Genomic DNA, 19,830 nt, shown 5'->3' with positions numbered 1-19,830 from the left:
ATTTAATTTATTTGTTTCGGTATTTCTGAGTCTATTTATTGATTAGGTCGGTGGGGTTAACTCACTCTAAAGCCAGATTGGTTATAGCAGTGGGATCATCACTTGCATCAGTTAACACTCTGGAATATTTATTTATTTGTGTCATTTTTTTGTCCTTTGTCTCCCTCAGACTTTTCTTTTACCCTTGTCACCTCATTTTATTGTATCTCATGAACAGAAAGTTAGTTGGATGTTTTCCTTGTTGTCAGGTCTCATGACGTGAGCCACACTGAGTTCAGTTCAATGACCATAGGCACAGAGCTGTTTGAGCAGACACTCCGAGGCTCTCGTCTGTCCCGTGTTTCATTAACTCAGCATTAACACACACTCATACTTTAACTGTCAGCAGTGTTGTAAATGTCCTTTTGTGGCCAATGCATGTTGCTAATGGTGTATTAGCTGTAAACCCTATGTGCTGGCTGTAGGTCAAACCACGCGGGGAAATACATGTGGATGTTAAACATGGTTCTTGCTCTCCCATCTATTCGCTTGGAAAAATCAACTTTATATTGAAATACCTGCTACAGCTGGATGATGTAAACTCACTATGACGACGCTGCTCTCTTGCAGGGAATGGATGGACCGTCTGGTCCAGCTGGTCCCGCTGGGCCAAAGGGTGACATAGTAAGATGGCCCTTGATGGCTCTAATGACAAATTTTTTATATTACCTCATTTTAAATGGATTATGTGGGATTTATATGATTACAACACTGATCCATTTGTGTTAGGGTGAGAGAGGAACACAGGGTGAGCCAGGACCGAGGGGACCTTATGGACTACCTGTGAGTATCTATCTCCAATTTGTGTGCGTGTGTGTGTGGTTACATAACTTTATCTCAATCCATGTATGTATATGTTTATTTGTGAAAAAGAAACTCCAAATGCCTATTTGCAAATCCATACAGGAATCTGCAAGTTTGTATTCAGGACCTATCTGTAAATGTGTAACAAATCTGTGAATGTGTACATAGATCTGTGAATGTGTGGATAAATCTTGGTGGAAAAGTCTAGTGCTTTACTTTGAAAGCTGGTAATACATTGAGGTCATCAGTTACAACTCAAGCCGGCCTTTTACTCGTGACTTTTAGCCACATGTCTGCTCCCTTCAGAAACACCTCCACCTTCCTTGCTGTAGTTGAAATAAAAGTTTCAAGCTTTGTGACGCCTGATGTTCTTTGTTTTCAGGGAGCTGCTGGAACAGCAGGCTTGGACGTAAGTCAATGTATCTTTATCCACTCAGACTCAAAAACATGAATAATGTTACACTAAATCGAATGACGTCCTCCAGTGTAGGGATGCTTAGACAAGAAAAAACAACGCTTTAAAGTAAAGAAAAGTACGAGAAGGTGCAACTCTCCAGAATCAAATGCAACAACACGACCAAAACCACTTTTTCCTCATTAAAAGCACAGTGGAAGTGAGATTCTGCCTTGGCTTGTGCAGCGGTGACAGTTACGTGTCCCTCTTTCCATCAGTGATTGGCTGAATTATTATCAACTCAAAATGCACAAATAAACTCAACTCAAACCAGCATTTTGAACAAGTAATGGAAAATACCCCTTTTCCAGAAGCCACCACTCTTATTGACTCTATTCTGAAGAAGACATTACTCCAATTATGATGTTATACTAATGGAATATTCCTTTCATTTTCCTGTTTACATGTTACAGATCAAAGTCTGATTATGACTCATATACATTTCAACCTACTACTTGTTTCCACTCAATCCGAGGGCATGTGTATCATCTGTGAAAACACCAATCGGACATTATAATGTGATTAAGATGTCAACAGGTTTACGTAATACTCAACTTTTGCGACGTCTTTTCAATTGCTTATCCTGAGTTGACCTTAATCGGAAAATGCTGTTTACATGACATTGTTCTTACCCAGACTATTAATATCGGAATATTGATGCCCATGTACAGATAATCTATATGTGACGTTTATATAGCGATAGTTTCCACAATCCACCTGGCTACACTTACTGTAGAGTGAGTGATGCTTCACCGATGTGTGCTAATCCGGCCGATCACTGATCAACAGAAGAAACAGGTTTCTCACCCACTCAAGCTTTTGTTGTTGCATCTGATTCTGGAGAGTTGCATCAGAAATATTTTCTTTAACACTCTTTTTCTCCCTTTCTAAAATTCAGATTTTTTAAATTCTTTTGTTTTTTAAATATCGATTGAATTTCGTTACAACGATGAAAACCAATATTATGTGTTTGCTCAGTGAAGTAACGAAGTGAAGTTGTACTCTTACAGGGGTTGCTGGGCTTAAGGGGAGAGAAAGGCGACGATGGGGAAAGAGGAGAAAAGGTAGATGTAGATATGATGTGCTGACTTGCTGAATAAAGCCCTTAACATTGCAGAGGACTGATGTCAATGGACAGTGATGGGACTTGTTGAGGTGTAGATGTAGTCGAGTTTGATACACTGAATACTGAGGGAATAACAGCACACTGTGAAATGTGAAACACATTCTCTGCATCCTAATGAATTGATAGTTCGGTTCATGTAGGCTTCACTTTAAGAGGCCTTTGCATTATGAGTCATCACCAGTGCTCTCAGATCAGCTTTTGTTCTCCACCTTTGAATGATTTGCCATCTCATTCCTCAAAGTCACAAGTCCAGTCTCATCCTCAGCATCCGAACGTGTCAGATCCGACATGTCCATTGACAGCAGGCTCTTAGAATTCACTCTTCTGTTGTTTCCGTGCATGAACTCACCTTTCACTCCAGCCTGTCGATAACTCTTCCCTTGCGTGTGCACACAGCAGTCGTTCAGAGCGTAGTCTGGTTCGTCCCACTTTTCACTCGTTTCTCAGATGTTTTTGTGTTGTTTAGAAACTGTATCCCATTCCTGGAACATAACGATAGAGATACTTCGTAAGTAAAGGCCGAACCGAAAGGAGACGGTCTGGAGGATGTCTGGAATCTGTGTCAACTGCTGTAGCCTAGCAACAGTTGGACACAGTTGGAAACAACAGACCTTGTTTTTTTTTATACATGTACCGTCTGCTGTTCGATTGAATTACTTGCGTATAAAAGTGTAAGCATCGAAAGTTTTGGTCTCGTCACTTTCCCCGCGGCGTTATCTCTTTTAAAATGAATTTGTCAGCGCAGCGCAATGGACCCTAGGATAAGTTGGCCCGAGAAGTTTCCACCTGCTGGAGACATTGTTGCTAAGGGAGGAAACGCCACGCCCATGGAGGAGCCTTCAAAATCAGAAAGCCTCGTCACGCCACTGTGACGCAATCAGATATTTACGTACAGCGAAGCGAAGGAGTTCAACATCGGTGAACTTTGACGATCTTTGCTTCACAAACATGCATGTGTGGCCGTTCCCTTCGGTCCAGGCGCCTGGTATCTAAAAGATAAACAACAGTTTTTCTGTTTCCGTTTGAAAGTAGAATCACATCAAACATCTCATCTCATGACGGCTAGAAACGGACCTGTGATATTCCATCTGCTACTTCAAAGTTCTTGTCACACTCATTTATATCAACTAACGTTTTCCAACTAATTATGTTTTATCCTTGAAGGGATACAGTTTGAACTTTTTCCGGTGTGTCGTAGTATGTAATTCTGTGTCTCTGGAGGTTTTTTCCCTGCTACTCTTTCTCATCCTTTGTGCCCTTGACTCCCCCTTTTGGCAATCAGCTGTTTTCCACCTCTTCCCACTGTTTTACTCCCCTTTTTTGTCCTCTGTCTGTGCTGAGGAATGTTTTTTTTAGAATAGCCAGTACTGTCTGGTATCCCCTCCTATCTAACACTGACCATGTGTCTTTCTCCTATACATTGGCCTCCCTGTTTAATCACTCCCCTCCTAATAGCAGTGCTGTCCCCAATGTTCAACAAAACAATGACTTTAACTTGACCCAACCGTTGTATCCACAGGGGGAGAAGGGAAAGAAGGGCAAAAAAGGGCCTAAGGGGGAGAAAGGAGAACAGGGTGCCCCTGGATTAGATGCACCCTGCCCATTGGTATGTCCAAACTGCACGCTGTAGTGCAGTCGTCCCGAACAAGGGCCGAGCGCCCTGTGGCGAAGCAGATACCCAGCTTCCGCCAGACAACCTGACACCAACCCGAGACCATTGATTTCCAGAAACTCTAAAACATGTCATCAAGTACTGATGATGACGTATATCTGGGCTGGAATGTGGTATCTGCAAGCTCACAGGGCAGCTCCTTCCCTCGCGCCCCCCCGCCCGTGAATCTGTCGTAGCGAACAGACGCAGGGGTTAAGGGTCGTCCACCTCTCTCCCAGTAACACTCCCAGGTCATCTTTGCAAACAGGGTTTCCGGGGATTTAAGGGTGAAAAGGGGGATCCAGGGCAGCCAGGTCTGGACGGGCTGGATGCCCCGTGCCAATTGGTACAGTATTTCTCTTTTTCCTCAACCTTGTAACCCATGCATGCCTCCTCACCTTCAGTCACTGCAGAAACCAGAGACCGTGCCTGACCTGAGAGCACAGCAAGCATGAGTACACATTATTTTCACCACAACTACATTACACTTATGAATTCATTAAAAAAGAACACGCACCACCAGTCATCTCACTAACTCTCTGACCGCAAGCAGCCTCCTATAGGGACATCTTTATAAGCCAAATATAGAAAATAGACATAGACTCTTAAAATCTATTCCTCTAACTGAATCCTTTCCTACCCTGGATTAAAACTTGAGAAAATAAATTCTGCTTATTTCCCGTTTCCCTCGAGCTGATTCTTCCAGTGACCTTTTAACCCGGCGCTAACACAGACTCCCTTACTGATGAGTAAGGCACATGGACCCCTCCTTTACTCTGTTAACTTCCCTTTTCCACCCTTCCTGTATTTGTACCAATTGGGCCAGACCGTGACAAGAGGGGGGAAACAAACTTTATTTACAAAAGAAATTTGGAGTAGACAAAAACATAGAGAATCTTGTGATTATGGATGATTTCTTTTTCTGGAACAATGCCGTTTAATGCATGGAAGCTGTGGTCAAATATAGAAGTGATACTGAAAATAGCCTTTGGGTGTAATGAAGCATACTGTGTGTAAATAACAATGAAAGAGCAGTAATGGTAATAGGTAAGAAAACATCAAAAATGTCATCTCATTAAATTACATCTCCAGTCATTTACGTGAACCAGCTGCCATAACCTTTTATTAAGATAAACTGCTGCTTTTCTTATAGTGGCCCTAAATCCCATTGTTTTATATCATCTCTTTGCTAACTGTGGGGACCACTTAAACAAAAGCGTAGTTTATAAGTTTATTCATATATCGACATGCATGAGATGTATTATGATGTGTACTGCATGCATGTATCTGGAATTTTGATTTTGGAAATAGTTAAGAAATATATACATACATTATATATTATATGTATATTAAGAAATAGGCATATGTGGTGTATATTTCACAAAGTCGTCTCATTTATCACGCTCTTCATCATCTTTGTGTGATCTTGGTTTGTAACTTATAGCAAACGCTCCATTTCCTCTGCACTTCTCATTGTTGTTTTCCCTTCCCTGCTACTCTTCCTCTAAACAGGGCCCAGATGGATTACCAATACCTGGATGCTGGCAGAAGGTAAGACAAGAGTACACTGTCTTTTTCTATTAAATGACAGACTTCAGCGACTGCAGGTGTATATTAGTCAAATGCAAAATGTCAGAAAACATGACAGTCTTTTGTGTGTATTGGGAAAACAGAGCTGTGATCAATTTACTGGTTCTCTAGCAGGACCCCGCCTCATCAGAGTGTAATTTAAAGGTTGTCGTGGAAAATGGATGGATGGTGAGGGAAGGGATTAAAGTAAGGATGATGTCTGAGATGCTGGTCAGGAAGGAGGCCGGAAGACGGAGGGAGGGAAAAAAAGGATGTAGGAATATAGGGATGAGGGAAGTGGATGAAGGGATGAGGGAATAACAAGAAGGATTAGGATGAAGGGATGTGGGAAGAGGTAAGAGGATGAAGGGATGAGAGAACATAGACCCCTTTATAAAGATGGTTTCGTCGTCCAGTTTCTCCCCCTATCCAGAAATTAAGTATCCCGTACACAAACTCTGCCATCTTTAGCTTTTGGAGCCAGAGTCTGTACAGAAGTGACACGGACCTATCAATGCATGTACTCGACCAATCACGAGTGGGTCTCAACTGTCAATCATGAAGTTTTCAGAAAGGACAGAAACCATCCTTGAGAAAAAGTATATTTGACGTTCACTTTTGTGACTTTCCGTTTGATCCATGTCCCATCAATTAATATGAGATGAGGCAGGATTTATCACCAATACTGCAGCCAGCCACCAGGTGGCAATTGAGCTGCTTTGGCTTCTTTTTCGAGGAGCTGAGACGAGGGAGGGATGAGGCAGAAGGATGAATGGTTGACGGGAAAGGAAACGTTGGGTGGAGAAATCCGAGACAAACAGAGCGTGATGTGGTTGAGACGTGGCCCTGCTTCAGAACTAGTCCACTTAAGTTCCTGCCTAGTGGATAGTATAACAAATTTAGTTTTTCATATTATCTTCACTTGTTCGATTCTTTGTGCCTCTTCATGTTTGCATGGATTTCCTGTTCAGTCAGTCGCCATAGTGCTCGATGTTTATACCTCACTCAACATTGTACAAGTCATGAAACCCACTGAAATCGTCTTCATGTCATTCTCTCTCCTGTGTTTTTCTTGCAGTGATCGCTCTAACCTGAAACGCATGGAGTTTGTAAATAATGCTTCTTTTATGGTATTTATAGTTTTTTTTAAATGGGGAAAAAAAAAAATAGTCCAAAAGAGAAAAGAAGAAGTCTATTTGTGCAACGATACAAAAGAGAAGGAAAAAAAAAAGAGATAACCGTCCCTAAGCTGCTTACTCACATCGCTGTGTGAAAAACAAAAACAAAAAAAAACACGTGTGTGTGTGTGTGTGTGCTCTCTCGCATCCACGTCGTGGTGGTTGAGTTCAGATCCTCGGCTGGCGGCAGAACTTGTCTCTTTAGAGTCATTGCATGGCTCAGAGTGGAGTGTCGCGGCCCAGCCAGATTCTCGAGGGGGAAAGGAGACGGAGGAGGAGGAGGAAGAGGAGAAGGAGGAGGAGGAAGGGGATCTGGACTGGCTCTCTAACACCAAACGCTATAGGTGTTTTGTGTTGTTTCGTCTCACCACCCCCCTACACGCAGCATCATTTTCTAGAAGACAAAAAAAAAAGACTGTGCCAAACAGAACATTGCACCCCTGACCCCCACCCCCCTGCAAAAGCATGAGTAGTGTACTGAATCTATATTTATATGTATTGTACATACATGTCACTGTTTTGTGGTTGCGTCACGGCTTCTGCAGAGAAAGACACACAACACTAACATGGAAAAAAACAAACCCAGAGCTCTAAATCAGTAATTTTTTATTTTATTTTTTTTTGCTTTCCTTCAATCTTCCCAAGGGAATCACGCCGTGGCTGGTAGCCTGAAACCCCCCACCCCCACTCCCACTCCCACAGAAAGTAGAGCTGTTGGTTATTGTTGCTTTATTGTGGTGCGGCCTGCAGGAGGGTCTGACATCTGCAGGGGTTTGTTTCACTGCTGCACTTGTGGCCCAGCGTCAGAGGCACCGCACGTCTCCGGACAGCCCGGGGGGGCAGGATGACAAAACAAGGATTTGGGACCGGACAGGTCTACTCGGGACCCCCCCAAACCCCCCCTCTTTCTCTCTCGAAGGACTCTGCAGGGGAGTCGTGGAGATCTGCCTCTCAGGGTCAACACTGAGAGCATCAACACATTGCGATCACTTATATCTTTACTTTACTCTTTCTTTTCTTTTTTTTTGCTCTCATTCTTAAAAAGATTGTTTTGTCTTTTGTGTATAATAGCCTTTGGTGCCTCAAGCTTTTATTCATTCCTGTTTTATCAGAAACTTTATATGATGTTTTTAATTTGAGGGAATGGTTGTTGATTTCAGAAGGGGTAAGCTTTGGTTGTATTGTATTGAGAAGATGCTCTGTTTCTCATTTCATTTTTTACAGGATGTTGAAATAGTGTGAAGGTTGTAGCTTCAGATTGTGTCCATGATTTTTAAGAAGCTCTTTGTTTGTGCGGAACACATCGTGCGTTGTTCACTCCGAGATGTTAAGTTCAGCGCATGTATGCAGTTTATTCTCGGAGGTTGAGCGCACAGTTTTCTTTCATGCAGGGACAAACAGTCACTGCTGTTTCCGATGTATCGTATTCAGGCAGATTCAGTTATCTGTTCCACCTCAAGAATTGTCTTAAACATATAGAAAACAGACAACATGTCAGACAAGCTGCAATTGTCAGTTTCCGTAAATGGAACCACAAGCTAAAGCGTGGCCAGTTATGTCACATTCCATATCGGATGGAGCAAAAATAATCGAAGCTAGATTTATTTTTTCACCACAGCCTCGTTTTCACAAATTCAAATTCCTCCCGTCACAGCTTGTGCGACGCGAGGTGAAACTCGCACTCTTTTTCTTCAACATTGCAAACGTATGTGTGAGTGATTTACTGTCAGGGCGGATGAGGAAAAAACAAAAACCAACATTTTGTTGTGATGTTGCAGCAACCACAGGTGGACTGGAGAGGATGTCTGGTTCCTGTTTGATTGTACAGTTCATCTCGTCATTACAAAGAAAGGAGACACACAGATCATAATGGTGCTAACGGATAGTCGGCCCAGTTCACGTGCTCCAACAGTGGCAAGAACAACACAACAGGTTTCTTTATTGTTGTTGGTTTTTTTTTTTATGTATGTAACAGTTTAAAGTTTTTTGTGCATATATTTGTGTCAGTATTTTTAAATGGTACGTTATTTATTTTTTTCTATAATTTCTTACATGAAGGCATTTATGGTTCGGAACAGCATTCCTCTCAGTAGTTTTTTCTTTTTGGGGCTTTGTTTCTTTTCCGCCGCGGCGAATTTTGGACCGCATTGTGAAACAGTTATGCAAAGTGGCACAGCGTGAAGGAAGTTGGTCATTTTTTACAAATTACAGTGTGCATTCAGATTATAGGCCTTATAATGGAATACATCTGCTTTTATTTAATTTAGTGCGTCAGAACGCTAAGTATGACAACAAGGTACTGGGGGCCCGAGCGTTGACGGGCCCAGCCAATGCAACCACGCTAAACATCACAGCTTTTTCTCATGCTCTCTCTCTCTCTCTCTCTCTCTCTCTCTCTCTCTCTCTCTCTCTCTCTCTCTCTCTCTCTCCCCCCTCTTTGCATTGAATGTAGTTTGATATATGTATAGTGGATTATTATTATTATTACTGTACTGTTAAGATGTGTGCTCATTTGACAATAAGTGCAATTTATACTTTGGTTAATGTGCGTAGCATCAAATGCCGCTGAACTGTCACACGACCTGTGACCTCTGTAGCTCCATTTGTTCAGTCATGCTGCCCTGTGTTACCACTACCTGGAAAAAAGAAAATGTTTATTTACAAAGAAACCATTATGAACACGGACCTTTCATTAAGTCTCAAATGATTAACTGTCCCTTCACTCATATTTTAAAGTGATTTTCCAATACTTCATATTTAGGTTTTTTTTTCATCTGACTTTCTTACAGTATTTCGTTCTCACAAGGTGCTGTATCTTTAGCATGTGCAGCTAAATTTTCTTATTGATTTTATTATTTGATTGACTCTGTTTGCATTTGTTTGATTGTTGCGTTTTCCTGGTTGAAGTTACACATGTAGATTATTCTGCTTTTAGCGGAAGTGCCAAAATGTTATTTCCGTGTCAGTATTAGCATGGCGACTGCACATCTGGGTATTTGTCAGTGCTCTGAGGTCTTTCACCTTTCAGAACAATGGCGTTGCTTTGGGATAATTGACTAATCTAGCGCATTTTTCTGAAAGACAGCACTGGTCTCTGGTGAGAAATTGGAACATCTCATACTTCTGTACCCTTCCGATGCTCTGCAGCCTTACTGAAGTAACTATTTTGCCACAGTCTCTCCAAAATAAAACACAGCTGTGGCTCAAAATGCAAAGTGAAATCCACTTTGTGGCTTTTTGGAGTCACAACCTCCCATGTGTTGTGTTAAATTCATGTTCTGCATTTGTGTTCTACTCTTTTCTTTTCTTTTTTTTTACCCACTCTATTGATATTTCTTTGGAGACCCTTGTGTTCACACAATCTTATATTTGAAGATGACATTTCATATGACTGTACTGTTGGAGCCAAATAAATGCAGTCTTTCAAATACATCATGCAACAGACGTGTTTTTATCACTGTTCTTCAATATCCTGTTCACTGACCGATATATATGTACATAGTTTGACCCCTGCTGTAAGGAAGTAGACTGTAATATATAGTTGAATGCTGGTAAGTTAGTTAGTTTTTTATATGTTTGGCTAGTTGGCTTATTTCCCTTAGTTAGCTTTGTTTGTATGTTTGTTTGTCTGTTTAGTTTAATTTATTAGTTAAGCTTAACTTTGTTTATAAGTAAGTTTAGCTTAGTTAAGCTTTATTAAGAGATAAGTTCAATTTGTTTGTTTGGATAGTTTGTTTAGCTTAGTTAAGCTTGGTTAGTTAGTTAGTTAGTTTGGCTAATAACCAATGGTTACTTATATATTAACATTAGCTAATTGGTTGAATTAACGACACTCACATGTTGTACTTTAAATATTTGATTTAAGTTTTCTAACCCCTCTACTTAAAGTCCTGCAATCAAAATGTTAAATAAAAAAATTAATGACACAGGTTGTGGAAGGACACCTTTATAATACTGGTACCACAAAAGTTATCAATGTACTTTTGGAATAAATGAAAGTAAAATGGATAAACTCTGGAAGTAAATATACCTCAAATGCAGCTGAACCAACACAGTGTGCAGTTATTCCTCGAACAGCTGCACAACACCTGTCGAAACGCCACGTCACTGCGTGCGCGGGACCTTTCACAGCCAGAGTGTGTGCATGTGTGTGTGTGTGCGCGTGTGTGTGTGTGTGCGCATGCCCAAGTGTGTGCAAGTAAAGCAGTGCCGGCCGGGATCACCTCCTCATTCAGCGCAGGGACGAGCAGCTGGACAGCATCAGCATGGCCGCGGCGGTGATACTCGAGAAAGATAGGACCATAGACCTGCGGAGGAAGCACATCGGGTAAGAGGAGTGACACGACCTCCTGCACCGCACGGACCATGCCGGCTCCGAAGTTAGTTCGGCTCCGTCTAAGTCCTGGAAAACCACTTTATTTAGGCTACGGTCTGTTTTCTAGACTTCCTCCAGAGAGGCAGTTATGATTACAATTGAAGTTTTTGTTTTTACTCTGAAATTTCAAGAACTCGTTGCAGATCTTTCATTTGTAGCTAAACAGATAATTCAGTTATTTTTATATACACTGTTATATACCCGTTAATACGCGAGCTGCGGTAATCATTTATTTGCGTGCATTATATTAATATATATACATATGTATGTGTATTATATTGCAGATAAATACATGTGTATATTTAGATTTATTTACATAACATATATGGATATGTATAATATATGCAGATAACATAGCTTGACATGTATACATGTAGATTGTAGATAACAGCCTATGCAGGCATGTGCACAGACATTTTGGGGGGCAGGTGCTCAAACCAAAAAAAAAGGGGAAACCATCGCCAAAATTATTTATGAAATTAAAAACAATTATAATATATAAATAAAAACTAACTGATTCTCCCTCATTTGTTTTACTAGTTGATGGCCTGATCCAATATAAAAGAGAGCTGCTACCCTGAGCTGCTTGTTGCAGTTCCCTGTCCTTCTGCTTTTGGAGTCTCTCTTTTCTTGGCATTATGCTAAAAAAATTTAAATGAGATAAATTAATGTTGTGCATAATAATCAAGAGTGACTTACATAATCTCTATAAAGCTGACAACACAGTACACATACACATATTTGTTTACTGTTTTCTGACAGAGTGGAAGTATAAGCAGCATTACACTAATAATATAACAAAATATACCTCACCAGACTGTCATGTAGCTCAACTTAAGACCTACCTTTCATTTCAATACTTGTGAGCGCCGCGGAGCATGTCGGGCGAAATTCTCACAAAAAATCAAATAAATGCCCCGTCAGACATCAAAACACATTGGGGGGAATTGATGACAGAGAGAGTAATTTTCATTCTTAAATATTGATGAATGAAGAAAAAATTGGACTCCAGCAGAAGGGCACTTTTCTCCTCCAGGGCAAAATGGCTGGTGCTTGAGCACCACTAGGGGTCTATCTGTGCACGTGCCTGATTATAGTGCAGCTTCATACATTGTACATTATATTATAGGTAACAGTCAATGCATATGTGTATGCAACTATACCCTACAATGATACACTATGCATGCAGACACACACACACATACACAGACGTCACTGACTGTATTTTTTTCAACAGGCCTTCTTGCAAGATCTTTTTTAGCCATGACCCGATCAAGATTGTGCGAGCCAAAGGCCAGTACATGCATGATGAAACGGGGCGTCGCTACTTGGATTGCATCAACAATGTGGCTCATGGTATACAAGCGCACACATGCACGCACATGAAAATGCACAAAAATATGTATCATCTGTTGTCACCACACTCAAAAGCCTTTAATTTCAGCTCATGGCCTCCAGTTGTGATCTTTTAATCTGAGTGGTCGTGGCACGCTGTCATTTGACGTCACTGTAAAGCGTGTCATCCCGACACTGAGGACCAATTCTAACCCTGTGTGCGACTTCTCCTCCTTCTCCCTCAGTGGGCCACTGTCACCCGGACGTGGTGCAGGCGGGAGCTCGGCAGATGGCACAGCTCAACACCAACTCTCGTTTCTTGCACGACAACCTCGTGTTGTACGCGCAGAGGCTGCAGGCCACGCTGCCTGAGAAGCTGTCTGTGTGCTACTTTGTCAACTCCGGGTATGTCTGCCTTACTCTCTGCCACTGCCTTATCAACAAAGACAACATCAAGGAACTTTGGCCATACTTGTTTTTTTAATTCGTAGGCCTGGATGGGTGAGGTTGAGGGAAGGAACAGTGCAAATAAGGTCCCATATCAGCAGTGGACTGTCCCGAGAGAAGCAATAAAGTTATAAAAAAAGTCATTAAAGTTGTTCGGACGTTGTGAGATAAGAGGGTAGAGTCCAAACAGGTACGGCCATCAGGCTGTAATCAAACAAGTGACACAATCTAACGTTTTCAAGATTCTCGATTTATCATTTAAATCAAAGCATTTTGAAAATCTGAAAGTGACTTTCTGGCATCAGTGTTCCTGCTGGTTGTCTTCACTGCAACCTGAAAAACAACATACTGCAATGCATGTTCCGCATTCTTAGCACTGACGCACATAAATCATCACACTGTGGTTACTCATTGACACCGCTTGTTGCAGCTCTGCAGAGTGAGCCGGCATGAACTGGTTTAAGTTAATAATAGTACTCATAAAGAATCCATATGTACTCAAGACTAGACAGAGTATCCATCAGTCATACAGGAATAAAGAACCTGACAAAAGAAAGGACAGGGTTGAACGAAGGTGTGTACATCCCTGAGATTACATGCTGTGCGCATACCTCTGCTAAGGCTAACGCCCTATGTCACTATGTATACTTCACCTGCACGTTAACTCCCAGACCTCCCGTAGAAGTTCATGGAAATTGGTTCCGATTTTTGAGAAATCCTGCTGACAAACAAACAAACAAACAGCATTGAAAACTTCCTTGATGGAGGAAATAAGAGGGAACACTATGGCTGTAAAATGGCTAGACAGCTTGGCTGGCGTGCACACCGCAGCTCAAGCCAGCACGTGTGGAATGATGTAGCACACAGGGAATCCCTCCCCGTCACATCAATACTGCACGCTCATGAGATTCCTGTGTGCAGAGCTTAATGTGCTAGAGGTAGATTTTGCCTTTTTAAATCACAAGTTACCATATACAAATTCACAACTATAGCAAAAAAGAGCAGAACAGGCTCATTCTCCGCTGAAGGTAAGATACCTGCAGCTCCTTTGGAGTTGATATTTAAGTAGCTTTCATGGTTTAAACTCTTGAATGAATAAGTTTTGAACTCTTATTTTTGTACTAATAGATAGGTAATCATCTCCTGTGCCCATCTTGTGGTCAGTGAAGAAAGCACGAAACTGGGTCTGACGTCGGAGCGATAGAAGCGGCCTCTGCTGTGTATTTTGTGGTGACTGAGTAACTCAGAGTAACCCTTGCCCCTTTTGAACTTTAGCTCTGAAGCCAATGACCTGGCCCTTCGACTAGCATGGCAGTACAGAGGCCACAAAGACATCATCACGTTGGAAAAGTAAGTGCTGCTGCTGCCCCGTCACTGTTGGGGGAAGAAACTAAATCCCCTGGTGCTGCACCAGACGAGCAAAATGAAAGCACATAAATGACAATGAGCTGTGAGAGTTTGTTTGTCATTGTAATACTAATTTTATTGATGCTACAGTCGAGGGAACAGGCTGATTCTGATTCTGTGTTGTGTTTGTTTGCAGTGCTTACCACGGCCACCTCTCATCGCTCATCGACATCAGTCCCTACAAGTTCCACCAGCTGTCAGATGCTGAACACAATCCATTTGTCCATTTGGTGAGTGCTTTTTGTCTTCTCTCGCCCGTTTGCCTGTGTGCACACCATCAAAACTCCATGACTCAACTTGCTCTACCGGGCTGTGGCAGGCGGTTGAGTGTCCACACCTTGTCTGCATGGGTACACAAATGTGTGGGTGTATTTGTGGGTTTAAAAAACGGGGAAATTGAGCAAAGCAAGATGAAACGGGATGATTTTTGAAGGGAGGCCAAGGTGAAAGGTTTGCACCCACATTCTTAACCACAGAGGACAGTAAGGAGTGGAAAGACAGGTAGGAAAGGCAGGTTATTACCAAATAGCCAAATCCTGCCTATGTCCACTAACGTCATATACATGTAATACTGAATTATCTTTCCCTCCTATATTTGACTGCATCACTTTCTTTCTCGGTTTGAGAACATTAAAGAAACTCTACCGTCCACATCTTTGACTGCGTTGTATCGTCTGAATTCTGCTCCGTTCCTTGAGATCAGTGGTGTAGTTTGACATGTCGACCTGTGGAACACCAGGCTCTTGTGTTACACGCCAACGCCGAGGTAACTCAGTGGTGCAGGTGACTTGGCCTGCTTGTTTTATTCATCATCCCAGACACGAAGAAACCGAGCAGTGGTTCCAATGCCGACAGTTGAGGTCTTTGTTTACCCCTTTAGCAAAACTCTTGACTCTCTGGAATTGACTCGAGAGCTGTCAAAACTGCTATGTCCTTTCATCACATACAAAATGTGCAGGTGAACGTGGATGGATGAGAACGGACAAAATGTCAACCAGATGTGGGACCAGATAAACTCACTAGAGAGATCATTTCCAGGATATGATGTTACATTTGAGCTGCAGAAACTTAATCAATATTGTTTTTTTGGGCTGTTAACATTTGATTGGATCAAATCCGTGCAGTTTTTATCAACGTTTTGCATGTTCCGATCAAATCATCACTATTATTGTAAAGCTACAACAAATGTGAAAAAAAAAGGCTTCATGTTGCCAATCATCGATGGGAAATAAAGATGGACGACATGTCTCAAGTTTCTTCCACTGTACAAAAATGAAGCCAAAATATCCTGCACACAGAACCGAGCTCCCGCTGCTACATCGTCTAATTTTATACACATTACGGCTGAAGTCATTTACTTTGCTGTTGTTTGGTGCCTCTATTTCCATCCTGCAATGCATTTTGTGAAAAAAATAGCCTCATTACAACACTAATGACAACTTTTCAACAGATCGTACATGAACACTGACCTTTAAATTAATTTGATGTCCCTTTTTGGAGAAACTAGAGGAATAAGGCTTTGTTCTTGCTTCCTAAACAGGCTCCGAGCCCAGATGTGTACAGAGGCAAGTACAGGGCCGACCACGCTGATCCTGCAACAGCATATGCAGATGAGGTCAAAGATATGATTGAGAAAGTTCACAAGAAAGGAGGCAAGGTAAAGTTTGTGTCTCTTATTTTTCTGCTGTCAGATGTCACTCAACACTGCTTGAATAAACACAGACACTCTTTATTGTTTTCTTTGGTAAGAATAACCTGTTTCCTTGGGAGGTGGCTCTGGATTACAATAAGCCAAATGCAATGTGATGCGACGGGTTTGCCTAATGTGTTGTTGTGCACAAAGGATTGAGATGGAGGGGGTCCCTGATCTAATATCTCCAATCCAAGGCAATCAGAAAAATGTCACAGTGACGTCAGAAAAAAAGATTTAAAGATTTTAAATGTCACATACAGTATACTCAAGCAACTTTAATAGTTTGGAATTCCATGGCAGGTTCCTTGTTACCCACGTCCTGTACGGGCGCTCATTTGATTTTCCTACTTACCTATTTTCCCTTTTCTCTCCTCTTTCACCTCCTCTCACTGTTCTCAGGTTCAGGCCAAGGACTCTCTCTCTCTTTTAGGGTGAAACACCAGGTCACAAAAACATGTGTAGCGGACTCTGTGTCCAAACTTGTCGGCCTTTAATCCAATGGTTAAAAGCGCAGCTCCGAGGGCATGTCCATGCATCCAGCGGCAAGAGGGATATGCTGTCCCCACAGAGATTACAAAGCATTCGTTTAGCAGTTTGTAATGGATGTTTGTGCAGATGATGCAACCACAGGAGGAGGCCTCATTTTTTGTTTTAAATGATTGAAACAACAGGGCGATACGGGTGTGTTATTAAATGTCACATCCTGCTGATCATGTCTCAAGTGAGTACACATCTTTTAATTTTTTTTCACCACTTTGAGCCTGAGTAACATGCATTCTCTCTCTCTTTGTTCACTGCACTTATCAGGAGGGTCATCAACAAGCCGGACAATCCAGGACTCCTCCTCTTAACCTGTTTATCTGGTTCTGTATTGATAGACCTGTTTTTTGTCTCCTGCACAGATTGCTGCTTTTATTGCTGAGTCATTGCAGAGTTGCGGTGGGCAGGTTATTCCCCCCTTGGGCTATTTCCAGCAAGTGGCAAAGTAAGAGACGCATTCATGTCTGAAGAGTATTTGTAGACTCGTCTCACGGAAATTGTAACACATGGGCTCATGCGAATTATGCTCTGACCGCGAAGTATGTTCAACCCGTACATGATGCAAACAACCAAATGTTGGACACTAATTTCGACCAGCTGCACCAGGATGCCTGTTTGATGGGTCGTGTAGTTTTAAAATGAGATAAGAGCCGTTGCCGTTTCGCGGCTCCTCCACAGACACGTCCGTCAGGCGGGGGGCCTCATCATCGCCGACGAGGTCCAGGTGGGCTTTGGGCGCGTCGGCACCCATTTCTGGGCCTTCCAGCTTCAGGGGGACGACTTCGTGCCCGACATCGTCACCATGGGGAAGCCCATCGGCAACGGCCACCCCATGTCCTGCGTGGTCACGACCAAAGAGGTGGCGGAGGCCTTCATGACGTCCGGGATGGAGTACTTCAACACGGTAAGAAACTGAAATCTGGGACAAGGACAACAACAGAAAGACAACAGAGAGCACACGTGATCTTTGCCTTTTGTCCCACATTGACGATAAATGACACTGACCCGACCTCATCCGTGACATTAAGTCCATGTTCATACTGTATTTGCAAAGTGTATTGACTCAAACAATGCAGCAAGCTCCGATTTCTCTTTTTTCATATTGACTGTGGCAATTTTCCAGAGTTAGACTTTGTCTTGGTTTTGTTATCACTTAAGCACACAAAAAAATGATATCCTGACGTAAATCATTTGTGATATATTGAATGAATAAAACTGCATATTGGTCTTGTTCTCATGATGCATGACCTGCCCGTGTGAGCCTAACCTTTGGTGTGCTCTGTCTTCCTTTCAATTTCTCAGTTTGGCGGTAACCCAGTGTCGTGCGCCATCGGCCTGGCCGTCCTAGACGTGATCGAGAAGGAGGATCTCCAGGGTAATGCACTACGTGTGGGCCGATACCTGATCAATCTGCTGCACCAGCAGAAAGAAAAGCATCCACTGATCGGAGATATCAGGTTCGTAAACAAACACACACACACACTTTTTTTGTACACGTCCTGTAAAGCTGAGGTCAGGACGTTTGTTAATGTTCCTGTAAATCCTGAACCAAAATGCAGTCAAATGATATAACAATGAAACATTCAGCTGTTCCTTTAATGAAGTGTTGCACTGCAAGTCCCAGTGACTGTTGGTTAAATATAGTAAAGTGACCAACAGCTGCCATCATCATCTAACAAACGTAAAACAAAGAATGGTTTTGGCAAAGAATGAGGCTGAGTGTGTTTTTTGTGTCCCGTCATGCAGAGGCCTTGGCCTTTTTGTCGGGGTGGAGCTCGTGAGGGACAGGTTGAAGCTCACTCCTGCTACAGCAGAGGCTCAAGAGGTCATATATAAGTAAGTGTGTTTCTGTTACGCGTTGTGTTGTCAAATTGATGAAGATGTTTACTTACTTTTCTTGTGTTTTTTCCACTTGCATGTGTTTTCTTAAGCTGCAAAAAATGATTCATATATATTGTTTCAGGCTGAAAGAAGAATATATCCTCCTGAGTGCTGACGGACCTCATCGCAATGTGCTCAAATTAAAACCCCCCATGTGCTTCACCACAGCGGACGCTGATCTGGTTGTCGAGAAAATCGACCACATTCTCACGGGTACTTTGCATTTCCTCATTCATTTCTGTCTCCGCTGTGTCGCACAGGACGCCTCTGCCAGAATGTGTTGTCGTCTCTCTGGCTCGTGCATTATTTATGTAGTTTGAGGTGTGTAATGGCTAGAAGAGCTGTTGCTCATGTGTGTTACTGTGTCTGTGTTTCCAGAGCTTGAGGCAGCTTTAGGTTTGAAGTTGTCGACCGCGGTGAACACAGAGAATGAATGGAGAAAGGTAAGTGTGACTTTGCAGCATCAAAACACATTTTCTTTACTCTCCAAAAAAACGCCTATTATCACCTCTTTGCATGTAAAGTGCAAACACATAATACTCAGTTTTGTGTTTTTCCACAAAAAGTGCAAAGAAACTCTACATTTCTCATTTTTGTTCACACCTTTTCTGTTCAGGATTCTATGTCAAACTGCCGACCGATGAGAACGGACACCAGTATCACAGTGGCTTAGTTCACAGCAGAGGAGGCTGTCTGCAACAAACCTAACGCCTCAGGATATAAAGCCTTGCATAATTTTAGGACTTCGTTAAGCAACTGATTACAGATGTCATAAATTCGGGGGGTGAAAGGTTCTTTAGCCTTTGAGCAAAGTATTAATATGTTAATAATGATGTTCTGAATGTCTTTGAGATTGCAGTGTCCTCAGGTATATTTTAATTGTACTAGGAATCAAGCTACTTATTCAGCACAGCACGTTGGATATAGTTTAACTGTGGTACAACAACTTTATGTGTCAGTTATCATAATACATGTATTTTTTGCATAATTTTTTTATTTTTGGCAGCAATTATTTTACCGTGAAGGGAATCGTGATTTTTGAAAAATGTGCTTTGTGTGTAAAACATGTGATGGATTCTCAGTGTGGCTTTTGAATTAAAACACAGCTTATCTCATTGTGGACATTGGTCACTCTTGCTGTTGACCCGCAATGGAAATGTTTATGGTGACCTATGCCTTCCAGGTCGGTTTGAATCAAGTGTAAACTAGTTCTTCCTAGTATTGTGTATCTTATTCCGCTCCCCCTTGGCCAAATAAACAGGGACACTGTTTGACCAGTCTGCAGCTATTTATCTAAGTTCCCATGTTCTTCATTAACAGAGAACGGACGT

At 42.1% G+C, this 19,830-nt stretch overlaps 2 protein-coding genes across 2 annotated transcripts in view; both read left to right on the top strand.

Annotated features, from left to right (window-relative positions):
* Window positions 1-7,493, top strand: part of LOC132996114 (collagen alpha-1(XXV) chain) — a 137,939-nt gene extending 130,446 nt beyond the window's left edge. The window contains exons 32-38 of the mRNA XM_061066435.1: window positions 610-663; window positions 769-822; window positions 1,226-1,252; window positions 2,308-2,361; window positions 3,943-4,029; window positions 5,587-5,625; window positions 7,467-7,493. Of these exons, the coding sequence (XP_060922418.1) occupies window positions 610-663; window positions 769-822; window positions 1,226-1,252; window positions 2,308-2,361; window positions 3,943-4,029; window positions 5,587-5,625; window positions 7,467-7,493 (342 nt within the window). The remainder of the gene's footprint in view (window positions 1-609; window positions 664-768; window positions 823-1,225; window positions 1,253-2,307; window positions 2,362-3,942; window positions 4,030-5,586; window positions 5,626-7,466) is intronic.
* Window positions 7,494-11,035: 3,542 nt separating this feature from the next.
* Window positions 11,036-19,619, top strand: etnppl (ethanolamine-phosphate phospho-lyase). The gene is made up of 13 exons (XM_061066434.1): window positions 11,036-11,148; window positions 12,434-12,552; window positions 12,777-12,936; window positions 14,254-14,328; window positions 14,522-14,615; window positions 15,926-16,042; window positions 16,981-17,063; window positions 17,297-17,522; window positions 17,921-18,075; window positions 18,365-18,454; window positions 18,582-18,712; window positions 18,878-18,942; window positions 19,116-19,619. The coding sequence occupies exons 1-13, from the start codon at window positions 11,087-11,089 to the stop codon at window positions 19,170-19,172; spliced, it is 1,434 nt and encodes a 477-aa protein (XP_060922417.1). The 5' UTR covers window positions 11,036-11,086; the 3' UTR covers window positions 19,173-19,619.
* Window positions 19,620-19,830: the final 211 nt, after the last annotated feature.

Source organism: Limanda limanda, chromosome 22 (assembly GCF_963576545.1).
Source record: "Limanda limanda chromosome 22, fLimLim1.1, whole genome shotgun sequence".
In the NCBI taxonomy this organism is placed as follows: Eukaryota; Metazoa; Chordata; class Actinopteri; order Pleuronectiformes; family Pleuronectidae; genus Limanda; species Limanda limanda.
Note: the sequence above shows the minus strand (reverse complement) of the source record. Positions and strands in the feature narration are given on the sequence as shown.